Source organism: Ixodes scapularis, unplaced genomic scaffold, assembly GCF_016920785.2.
Source record: "Ixodes scapularis isolate PalLabHiFi unplaced genomic scaffold, ASM1692078v2 PGA_scaffold0__279_contigs__length_252992795, whole genome shotgun sequence".
In the NCBI taxonomy this organism is placed as follows: Eukaryota; Metazoa; Arthropoda; class Arachnida; order Ixodida; family Ixodidae; genus Ixodes; species Ixodes scapularis.
Window position 1 is genome coordinate 216,669,498 of NW_024609835.1, and position 12,617 is coordinate 216,682,114.

The 12,617-nt window shown below is 42.1% G+C and overlaps 1 protein-coding gene across 1 annotated transcript in view; it reads right to left on the reverse strand.

The window, feature by feature from the left end:
- Nucleotides 1–12,617, reverse strand: part of LOC8033560 (hemicentin-1) — a 211,206-nt gene that overhangs the window by 120,576 nt on the left and 78,013 nt on the right. Inside the window, exon 6 of the mRNA XM_040500344.2 lies at nucleotides 2,389–2,655. Within this exon, the coding sequence (XP_040356278.1) occupies nucleotides 2,389–2,655 (267 nt within the window). The remainder of the gene's footprint in view (nucleotides 1–2,388; nucleotides 2,656–12,617) is intronic.

Genomic DNA, 12,617 nt, shown 5'->3' on the forward strand with positions numbered 1-12,617 from the left:
TATACTGCATATTTGCACACTAAAAAGCTTACACCCTGAAGGGTGTAAACTGAAGGGTATTACACCCTTACACCCTGAAAGGTGAAAGGTGTAGTACCAGGGCTAACACCCTGGTATTACAGGAACACCATTAGGATACTGGTGAGAGCACGAAAGATAGGATTATAGCGATTTTTGCTTGAAGCATACTTAGAAACAAGCATCACATACAATTCTCACAAACACAAGCACAAAATGTGTAATTAGTTACGCAAGAGAAAGGAACCATGACCCTGGTGACTTGTACAGCGTCGTATATACGCGAGAATTCAGTGTACCCATACGCAGGTGCACCGCCTTCGCAACTGCGAGTTTTACACGCAGGATTTTTTTTTTTATTGTCAATATATCGCGTAAACCGTAATATACCAGAGTTCAATATATGCATCTCTTACAAAAAAACAACCTCTGTATGGCCAAAGTGAATTAGAGATCGTTGCTAGAACAACCTTTTCTAAAGCAAGTGTCAGTGGGGCGAACACCCTCCGAAAAACGTGTTCGCCTTCTTGGCTGCCTGTAACGCACTTTTTCACACCCTATAAAAATGCATGATGTATAATAAAAGAGCTCCCTACTTTATCATTTGTAACGGTGTGAAGTCGAGCTAAGTGTGCTGAAAGTTTTTAGTCTAGGGTATAAATCTCTGACTGCGTTTTTACACATTAAAACGTGTAAAATATATTTAGTCTAAGTATTCAAGAAGTTTCCAAAACATATGTTATTGTTATTCGCATGAAAAGGACTTGGGGTATGAGAACATGGCTGCGTCATTAAAAATATTGTTGTTTGTATTTTGTTCTAAATTTAATTACTTATATCGATATGTCTCGTTTTTTTACATATACTCTATTTGATTGTATATCAAAGCGGTATGTGTTGCCTTATATATAGAAAAAAATTATATTGCATTGCTCTCGTGGTAAATATGGTGAAATATTTCTGGCGTAGGGGGGCATTAGATTCCAGTATACTTAAATTGAACTGGCTCCGTTCTTTATGAATCTTACTAAAGTCGTCATGATTGAAGCAAGGGGTAATTATGGTGTGACGAGTCGCTTGAGCGAACTAAATCTCATTTGAAATTTATTGTTGCATAGCTGTATATGTTTTTTGGTAAAATAGATCCGGCGGAGATACTTTCACAGAGTTTTTTTTAGCACCACATTGCATACAAACACATATTCTTATACATTTTATTGTATTTTTCTTTATTTTTAACGAAATTTTTTCGTTGAATTGTAAAAGTATTTTCCTGAAACGCATAATATATTTGTAAATGATAAAAATTGTATGTAAAAAATAAAGAAAATTATTTCTTTGTATTTTAGCACCTGATTTTTCATCGTAACGTGTAGATATTATTTTGACTGCAAGAAACAACTTAGTTATAGATACTGTAGCACGCGCCGGGGTTTCACCTACTCTAAACTGCCAACCTTTCAATGCCTGGTTTTCTTTATAATATGCATAAGTGACAAAGATCACATTCTCTGCCCGTATTCATTTTCTCGCTATGTTGCGCTGGCAACTATACCTTAATAACTGTAGCCTGATTAGAATGGCGTAAATAAAAAAAAAAAACTTCAAACCATATGAAATAGACGGCGCGTGAATATATTTTGCGTGGTGGTTATTTTAATTAGGATTAATATCGATGCAATTTGTTCTAATCCGTGTCATCACGAGGTTCTTAGGATCATCTTACAAAGATGTTCGACCTGTCTTCACGTGCTTTTTTTTTTTTTGCAGGCGCGTATTGCATGATCTTTGTAACCTTGAACTCCGGTCCTGTGCCACGAAACCTTCGTAGGATGATGAAAAAAAATATAGAAATCGTTCTACTTTCCTTGGTACTCAGCCATTAGCGTCGTATTTTAAGTAATTCACATAAAGCTCAAATATCAAAATCTGAAACATAATATAATGCTGACGTATTGAACCAGACCAAAACATCGGCATAATTGCTAAAAACAGTTAGATCTGCACCTGTTGGGACAGATTAATTTATATACTATGTTCGCTTAATTGTCATAACGTATATCTATAGTTTAAATAAATAGAAACGGACATGGAATATATCATAACGGGTGACTACAAACCCCGAATTTGTTGAGCAAACCATAGCAGTCTGGGACGACCTTGAAAGTTTGCTTTTATATTATTTCTAAACACATAATTTAAACTTAAAAGGCAAGCTTTTGTATTTTTTTATGCACATAGCTACAAAAAGATACTCTTCTCGGAGTTGTGCCCGTGCGTCTCACTCAGCGGAACCAGAAACATGCAGCAATTGGGAACTAAAGTGTGCACAGTACGCAAGACTGGAGCTGTGCGTAGCGTGGAACTTACCTAATGCATCAAGCACCCAATGCGCCGCCAAGCCCGCACCCACTTTGTTGACAGCGGCGCAGGAGTAGTTTCCTTGCGTGGTTGTGGACACGGGTTCCGTCACCAGCGTGTGCCCGGTGACGTTGAGCAGATTAAGTCCGTGCTCCCAGCGGAAGTTGTTGGTGGCCGGAAGCCCGGAGTCGTTCACGTGACAAGTCAGCTCCACTCTCTGGCCCTTAAGGGGTGGTGAGGGGTCCCCTGGAATGATGCTCGCTGGTCCCGGTGGATCTGCGGATGAGAAAGTGTGTTTGTTCACTCTTTTGAAGCTACATTATCTCAATTGTCTTCTCTAAAGCCTAGCAACCTTCATTTTTCTGCGGATTAGTAATCCATCGCTGCCGAGAGACTCTAGGTGACTCGTTTTGTGAAAACAACCGTTATGTTTCATAAAATCTTGTTTCCAGTGAATCAAATTTCGGTGAGCACAAGAGCAATATTTTTATATCTAAATTTGTGTCTCAGAGATTGGTGAGCACATAGGTATACCTTAGATTGTATGTGTTATTTCACAACAGGAGCCTGAAATAAACATTTGGAACACTTTTTGAGTACCACGAGGTCTGCATACTTTAAATCGCGGCCAAACAAGATAAGAACGAAGCCCTTAGCAGTGTCAAATAGAAGAGACATGACGCTATGCTTGCGGGATACGCCAGCTAAACGAAGGAAGAAATATACAGAACAGACAGAAACACAAGGAATATACACATGCACTCCGCTGGATAACCATGAAAAACCAACCTACTCAGCTTTAGGCAATCATAACATAATGTTTGCCTTATATATCTTGGGAAACCCGGAAAGCAACGAATGGGTCGTGCATTATAAATAGCCATACCTGATTACGAGTAGAATTGGGAGGCTTTGGAGGCGTTTCATTTACGAGACACTGATGAGCTCAACGGTTTTCTCAGTATAATCTAAAAGTCAAATTTGGGGGTTTTACGTGCCAAACCAACGGCGGGTATCTGGCACGCCCCAGCGGAGGACTGAGGATTAATTTCGAACACCTGGGGATCTTTTGACGTGCAACCGAAAGCTCGGTTACATGGCGTCTTCTCCGCAATAAGCCTCCGTCAGATTGCGGGCACCTCGACCGGGATTCGAACCCGCCACATGGGGATCCGTAGGCCGACGCTCTCGCCTCGGAGCCGCCGAGGCTCAGTATAATCTAGACGATATTTAATGTTTGCAGGAGTGCAGTGTGTGAGAGCTGTATTTGTTTTAATGAGATGTTTCCGCAGGTTCTGAAAATACTTCACTGGGTAATGAATCTTCCACCGCACGAAAACTATTGACGCTGTGGCATCACGTGTTTGATCGAGCTAGGCTTTGTCACCTGGGAACAATGTGCTCGCGCCTATGGTCACCTGTTCACGCAGGCTCCCGTGAGCCGAACTTGGTCGTGCTGTTTGCGCACTCTTTCCTACTCTTTTGGCCACGAGCAAAGGTGGCGGGTTGTGACTCACATGGTTCCGGGATCGATTCCTACTCAGCCGGTCGGTAAATCTTGCACTTTTCACAAATGATTACGCATATATATGCGTCCCATGACTAATTATTTCTAACAATGCTTTATGTTTAGATATTGTTATGGCTACCGTGGGTTGGGCATACCTATTTTTCGTTGCTACGCTTTAGCGTTGCACTCTTCACATTTAATCCAGCCAATAAGCCCAATCTATATTAAAACACCCTATACTCATTACCGTGATTTTAAAGAATTTAGCAAAAGTTAGTGTTTACTAGCATGCTTCAATTTTAAGCAATTCAACAAAACTGTACACCTCAAAAATGTGGCGTCACTTGGTATAATACTATTGACATCATGATTACTAAGCAAGAACGCCACCTTTTTAAGTTAAATTATACAAGTTATTGGAGATCGCTGTGCAGTGTTATCACTGTTCATTACAATGTAACAGTAATCAAAAATCATGCTTTTTGTATTTGTTTTAGTCCGTAATTATTTGCTAACCCCGAGCATTGTTAATATTGACCCTCGTGAACTGGTGGGTTATTAGAGTTTTATACAAAGTAACTTTATTAAACATGAAACAATTACTCAAACTATGTATCCTATATTTATTATTTTTATTCGTATTACTCTAAAAAAACACCCAAGCATGCGGTATTCACTTGTGTTGAGTCGTTTTTATGAAATTTACAAAGAAATCAAGAAGAAATATTTTAAGAAAGTATACACAACTCCTTAAGGTACTCCTCGAATAACGTTTTGGTACATTAAACCAAACACCTTTGTATTAAATAAGAACAAAACGTAGGCGGATATATCTTTTTTTGTAAAAAAAGGAAAATGTATGTACCCAATAAAGAAAACATTTTAATAGACCCGTGTATAAAAATACTCCTTTCTCACATTTGTAATCGGGAACGATGTATCATGTATTTTTTTTGTGAATGAATGATGTGGCCGATCCTATAATCCTATCAGGCCTGCTATTCATATTTTATATTTGAGCGTAAACACTTGGTTTAAATGCGTCTGCGTCTGCTAATTTCTGCTCTAATAGGTTGCTCTTATCTTGGTGGATCAATATAGGCCATCGTATGCTACGCCATAATCACAACCACATAGTTACAAAGAGATGCTTTTCTAGACAGCTTACTCAAATTCAACGTTTCACTGCGTGAAACGTTGAACGTTGAAGTTTGTGCATATATTCAACGTTTCACTGCGTGAAACGTTGAATATATACTCAGACTTAGAGTTGAGCGTTCTGGTCATATGGACGATACTAACTAGATAATAAAATTTCCCAAAAACTGCACAATAACCGCCACATTTGTTACCTAAGAAAGTGTGGGGACAAAGAAAAATGAAAGCCGTTTCCAATTCCCTGTAACGCCGGATTAGAGCGCAGCTCTTGAGGAGGAGGATGGAAGCGTACTAAGGTATAGGTAACTCCTTGAGGTCACGTGACCTCAGGGGGGGTCGTGTGACGTCAGGGGGTCACGTGACCTGAGGGTCACGTGACCTTGGGCGGTAACGTGACCTCAGGGAGGTCACGTGGCGTCAGAGGGTCACGTGAACTCGGGGGGTCACGTAACCTCGGGGGGGGGGGGGGGGGTGACGTGTCCTCGGGGGGGGGGGGGGTCACGTGACCTTGATGGAGGGGGGTCACGACACCCCCCCTCCAGCGCTGCCGACGGCGTAACCGCGAGGCCACGTGACCTTGGTGGAGGGGGGTCACGTGACATCGCGGTTACGCCGACAGCGACAGCGCCGCCGATGGTCACGCCGCTCAAGCCTGAAACGGACCCCTAAAAGCTGCGCTCTGAAAGTGCTGTAATTGCAACATTGAGAAAAAGGCTATTAAAGCTATGGCACGAGGTTTTGTCTTATTCAGGCACACTCTGTAGGACCCCACGCTCGCATCAGTTGCTTTAAGATTACATAATACGTTAGAAATTCATAATTAAGCTTGTTATGACATTAATTAACAAAATTCTTGCTTTTTATTCAGTTTGTAAACAGCTTGTCCTTCTATACTTAAAGTACTTAGCATTGCCCTTTTGTAGCATTTATTTTTGATTAGTCCTTTTTTACTTCATATATGTATTTAAAATATTTTTATGCTCTCTCGACTCTTCGCAGACGTGTGATATATAGTATTCGTAGAGTCACATAGTACTCCTTGACTTCGCGAAAGCGTTTGATAATGTATTGCATTCAAAATCGTGACATAAAATAGACGACAACTTTCAAAATCCGAATTTGACGCAGTTGTTTTCGTCTTGTCTTTCCTCTAAAGAGCAATACGTGGAGATTGAAGGGTATCGATCTAGTCTCTCAGCGGTTTCGTCAGGAGTGCCGCAAGGAAGAGCTAAGCGCCTCTTTTTTTTATTTTTGTCAACGATTTGCCCAATGACATTGCATTACCTATAAGACTCTACAAAGACGACCGCGTGATATACAGTAAGATAAGCACACTGGAGGATCAGGTGGAGTTAAACAATAACTTACAAAAATTAAATAACTGGTGTGATACGTAGTAGATGGTCTTAAAACTGAAAAAAATCGGCTTTTATGACAGTAACTAGCAAGAAAAATGTTTTATATTATGACTATACCATTGATAATCAAAAACTTGCAAGAGTCATGAAATATAAGTTTTTAGGTTTAGTATTTACCTCTTACTTACGATACGATAGACACAAAGAAAATGTGTGCGTCAAAGCTAATAAGTTCTATAGATCCTCATACAAAACATCTCTAGCGCTACACCCGAAATAAAATCTTTTTCAAACAAAACCCTAATAAGACATATTATTGAGTATGCAAAAATCTTATGGGACCTGCATACCTTAACAAATTGTGCTAAAACAGAAAAATATCAGCGACTAGTCTCCAGATTCACATTTAACAAACAAAGCAGCGCTTATTCTGCCACTGAACCCTGTGAACTCGCAAAGCTTCCAACTTTTGACTCATGAACAAAATATGACAGCATGACATTTCTTTTCCACATTATTCATAATCCATCAAAATAAATTATTCCGACTAATTCAAAATTCGCTCTAATGGATCATCAAGGCACCGCCACATCATGCACATTCCCAGTCTGTCTGTACGAAATGAATGTTTTAAATTAAATTTTTTTCCTAGAGCCAGAAGCGAATGGAACATGCTACCCAAAGCCTCCGTTTAATCAACGTCACTAAGTCAATTTCTTAAAAAATTTTAAACGACTGTTTTATGTGCTATTCATTACATTTAATATATTTAACTACATTTAGTATCGTATCAACTTCTGGAGGTGCGTTCCTTTGATTTGTCCTGATCTTTGAGTGATGTATGTACATTTAGAGTGTAATTTATGCATATTTGCTTTTGTCTCTTGTTCTGTATTACATTATATTGCATTTGTTGTTACGGGACACTTCTTATCTTGAACCAGCGACTTGTATGTGTTCAGAATGTATTTTTATTTCACTCTGTAGAAGCCCTGTATGGGCTGACAGTATTAATGAAGGAATGAATTCGCTTATTCGTAAAGGTTGCCATTGAAGATAAAAATTATGTTTTTTTATCCCCTTTGCTGGAACCGGTTAAGGTATGCAGTGAATCGCGACATCTCATATCATCTGTTTTGCTTCTCAGGAGGGCTACACAATAATCCAGTACACATTATCTCGAAACATGCATAGCAACTTCCCCTGATATCTTTTGTAACTGACACAGCGATAGTACCTATGAATGTATTGGGGAATTTTTCAGTTATATTTAAAAGGAAGTTCCAAGCTGAAATTAGCAGTAAATATCTGAGGTTGAACATGCCTTCACTCGGTGAAACTTGCTCTCCAGTCATCAACGTAATTTTAGACAAAAACAAAAGTGACTTCATCAAACATTTTACACTTTAACCTGTTCGAATTTCAAAGTTTAGCATGACAAGGGTTATATAAAATTCTAAGTAAGTGCGTCTACTCTCAATCGCCTCATAACGTTTTATTTCTGAGTGTTAGGTGATATGTAAAAAAAGTACATGATGTGTGGGTAGTAAAACGTTTCGAACACTCATGGGAACCGAATATTGTACCATTTCTAGCAGATTGCGCTTCTTAGTATTTTAAAACCTTGCCGTTAAATAATCAAGAATAAATACGCTTGAATTGATATAAAAATACCTTACGGTAATAACTGTTCCTAGTTAATATCAAACTGATTTACCATGCTCAATAATCCAGTGGCTTGTTTCCACGGCGCGGAAAACTGACACTTTTAAACTGTTCCTGCTTATGATTTAATAACGACTGGTGTATGGTCGAAATTTAAAAAAAAAAAAAAAAAAAAAAAAAACATAAGAATCAAACATCCTATTAATTTTTTTTTGCTCTTCTACCTTTCTCTCGCTGTTGAAGATTTAGCTGACTGCTCATAACAAAATATGTAATTTTGTCATAACAAATAGTTTACCTCAAATTAAAAAGCTGCAAACTTAATGCAAAACCCAGAAAGAAATAGTGGATTATTATTTTAGTGCCTTGTGTTAGCAAATCATAAAAATAAACGCAATGTCATCCTTCAAAGGAGATGGCAACGTTGTGCAACACCCGACATGTCAACCCTTGCCCGAGTTATTTTTAATGATGGCACCACTTCGTGCGACAGCGGTGAGTGCGTGTCCGGGCAAAGCAACGCACACACAAACACAAACAAATCAGACAGACAGAACGCTTGCTGAGACGTAACGTTAAATAATGCTTTTGCATTTATGGGTTTCGACAACAACGAAGCCTCACATCGCGAAGACCGAAAAAGGCAATCACCGGCAGACAAAAAAAAAAAAAAGAAAAAGTGAAACGAAACCATTTGGTAAAGACGTCTCACACGAAAAAATAAAAACATAATAAAAAACACAGTACTGCAAGTCACAAAACATTCAATATACGCGTCGCCGAACGAAAGAAAGCGGAAGAGAAAGCAAAAACTATACAAACCAAGAGAGCAAACTTCCGCTCCAAGAATTGTCGTCGTATCCGGACGTGTTGGAAAAAGTTTGGAGAATGTCCGAAATTCGCCGCGAAGGCAAACGAGTGCCCAATTGGCGGCCTAGGGCTCCGTACCCAGAGCGAGCGAGGGACCGCAGCCCAGCAGCTGAGGGGAGGGCATGCGGGGAGGACCCCGCTGGCTGCCGCAGTCGATAAAGCACACATCGATGTCTTCGCTAGCGGACATGGCATGTTCGCGCTCCGGCGAACTCCGGTCGATGCCGGGCCCCGTCGCGGCCAACTTCATAGCCGCCTGCAGAGCGCCCTCCCGCCCCTTCCTCTCAGGCGTCACCTCCTTCCACTCTTATCCTCATCTTCCTTATGTTTTGCTTTCTTCCCGGAATCCTTCTTCTTTTCTTGGCCGCTTAGGGCTCGCCCGGTCGGCTGCACAGAAGGGAGGGCCGTTGGCGGTATGCGCCCCGATGTAGTAACTTGTTTGCGTAAACCGGGATACTTTGCTGTCGACCGATCGTCATTGTCCTTCTCTTAGGGAGTGAAAAACGCGGGGCACCCGAGAAACGCCCGTCCTTTACGGCGAGTTTCGGAGCCTTTTCAATGGAGGTGACGAGCTGCTTTTAGCGGCGGATGGGGTCCCTATCTTTTTTAGAGAACGGCCGCATTTGAGGCGGCAGCGAAGATAAGAGCTGTATTTGGCAACGACGTGAAAAAGAAAGTAGTCAATTTCTATAATTATTTGTATTAAAAGCGCTATAAGAATACGAGCGTTTGAGTTACAATATTGTTTGCATTGGTTTCTAAATATTCCGTTTAATATCTCTTTATCTCATCTTGGAGTATGTACGAGACACGTAAAAATCTTTTCTTCACGGCGTAAAAACTGCACATACCAAACTTGTACTATCTATATGCTAATTTAGGACATCATTTTTTTTTGTGTGTCGGTAGCATACCGCATAATAGGAAGCTCGTTCACTTTTGTTTTAATACATTGTTTCAAAAGTAGTTTAGGATATCAGATGTGCAGGTATTTCTTTCCCCCGCGCCATTCACTTTCAGTTTGTTGAAAACTGAAAGCGACTGACAAAATCACGACACAATCAACCGTGTTATGCCGACTTACAATAATGAAGAAACCACTGCCTATACCATCGTAATACGCAATTTAGGCTGCAACGGAAAAGAATAGTTTAAAGATTTGTATTTCGCGTATGAACATAAAATGTCTTATATATAGAGCCCCGCATAATCGCCGTTTACCCGCGGATCATTCCGGATATCCGCGCTAAACTGGCAGATGCGGAAAAAAACAAATCAGATCTAGAGGATTGCGGCCCGGATCCGGATGCAAGGGGCTTTGGAGGCGGATCGGATGCGAATATCCTCGAGTCCTGATCTGCATTTTTGCCGAGGCGGGGCCGTTAACGTGCGCGACCGCAAAGTTCAGAGTGAATAGGTGAGTGATACTATAAAGTGCACCATCGAGGTAAATTGCAGGAACAAATTACTCTCTTAGATAGAAGATGCCCATCGGGGAGAACATTGTTCTTAGCTGAAAAAAAAATTTGCTTCTCACCAAAGATCGGTTTTGAACGATCTATCTCGCCAAAAATGCTATGCCTAGAAGGAGTAAAGAACGCAGGAGTATGGGTCGTCCCGGGAAAGCGTGTTCTTGTTCGGCATGGAAAGAGCGGAAAATGTCCTTTGGGCTAAATGCTCTGTGGACAATGGTCTTTGGGCAAAGCCAAAACAAATAAGAAGTCTTCAAGAGGGTTCCCCGCCTGCAAGTAGATCAAGGAGACTGTATTTTGTCCCCTGGAGGGATAGAACTTGCGCCAGCACCAGTTTCCGCACCTCATTCTTGTAGCGCATTTTGTGCATGCCATGGCAGCTTCAAGTACACCAATGGGGAGAAACTTCTGATTAGCGGGTAATAATTTAAGAGAGGCGAACCAGTCTGAATTCGTCAATGTTGAGGCTGCTTTCTTTCTTTTGCGCAGCAACACCGACTAATAAAACAATGAGCGTGTAGTTTTTTTTTTTTTCGACAGTTGATACAATTGTTTTTAGGTATATGGTTCCTAGCATACAGTTAAGGGTTTGTATTAAAAACTGAAACCGACAGGAGGTGTTGCCATTAATATTATTGTGATATATTCCCGGTGGTGTCCACGCGCCTTACTACATAAAATCGAGTACATTGCTGCTGTGAGTGTGCACCTTTCCTCTCCCACTTTTAGAGCGAAGCTGTATACCTCTACCAGCCGAGGCAATTTTTGTGTCGTTGGCGTTGCAAACAAAACATTCCCGGCGCACAACTCAAGGCAAAACACCATATCTCCTTTTAAATCAGGCATACAGCACACCAGCTCAGTATTCGTTTCAATAAAGAAAACCACGAAACAAGCACCAACAAAAGAAACATAAAAAGCACATGATGCATGAGGAGGCTCGTGTGACCAGTAGAAACACCCTCCCACGCGTTCCAGTAAACATTAGGTTTGCAGCTGCTTTACAAGGGGTTAACGTCATTCGAAGCACTCCTGTGAAGTGCGAACCGCATAATGGATGATAATGGCGCCTGCTCCCGCGGCGACGGCAGTTTACGACGTGGGGTGTGACTCCACTAGCCTTTCATGTATAGATGAACCCGCCTATACCCCGTTTACCCTTAGTCCGGACGCAGCGGATGCTGCGAGCTCTCTTAGCCAATCCCGTTCTGTGGACGTGGCTTGTGATACGCTTTCCCCGCGTCGCTGTGCCCCCTCTCTAAGGTCACGTGACACTCACATGGCCTCCGACTGGCTCCGATGGCTCGCAACATACGCCGCGCTTAAACTTAAGATGAAACGAAATATAGCAACTTATCGCATTGTTGCTGCAGCACCGCGATGAATAGGCCTAGCAGAGTTAGGACTCCCGGGGAGCAGCGTGAGTACTAGGAGCCGCCAAGGGGAAAAGAAACGGCAATACAACCAGCGGCGGCGTGCTCCGGCCGGTGGCTGCATTTTGCCTAGTGCGGTAGGCAATCTTTGCAGGCGAAACAACATCTTCGCTGACCAGCCACCTTCAGAGCCTGGATTGGAACCCCACATTTTTATATTTAGAGCGCAGATTTCTGGCGCCCGTTTCCGGGTTGAGCGGCGTCGCCGTCGGCGCCAGCGTCGGCGTAACCGCGCGTTGCATTATGAGTAGTGTCCCATGATGACGTAACTAGGGTTACCCTCGTGAGGGTTACGAAGGTTACGAGGGTTACTCTCACGAGGGTTACGAAAGTTACCCTCACGAGGGTCACGAGCGTTGCCCTCACGAGGGTTGCTAGGGTTAATTACCCTTAAAATGGTTACCCTCACTATGGGTCACGAGGGTTACTTTCACGAGGGTCACAGGGTTACCCCCCCGAGGGTCACGAGTCTCATGAGAGTTACCTGATGTAGCCCCCCCTAAGGTCACGTGACCCCTCCCTGAGGTCACGTGACCCCCCCCCCCCCCCCTCTGAGGTCACGTGACCTCAGGGAGTCACCTATCTTTCAGTACCCTTGCATCCTCCTCCTCAAAAGCTGCGCTCTAATCCGGCACTACAGGAAGTTCTAAACTGCTTTCATTTTTTTTGCCATATTTAGGGCACAAAAGGAATTCGTAGTTGGCGCCCGCGCAAGCAGCCGCGAGTCACGTGGTTGACCTTCGCGCCGTCACGCTGCGCCACCGCCGACTCT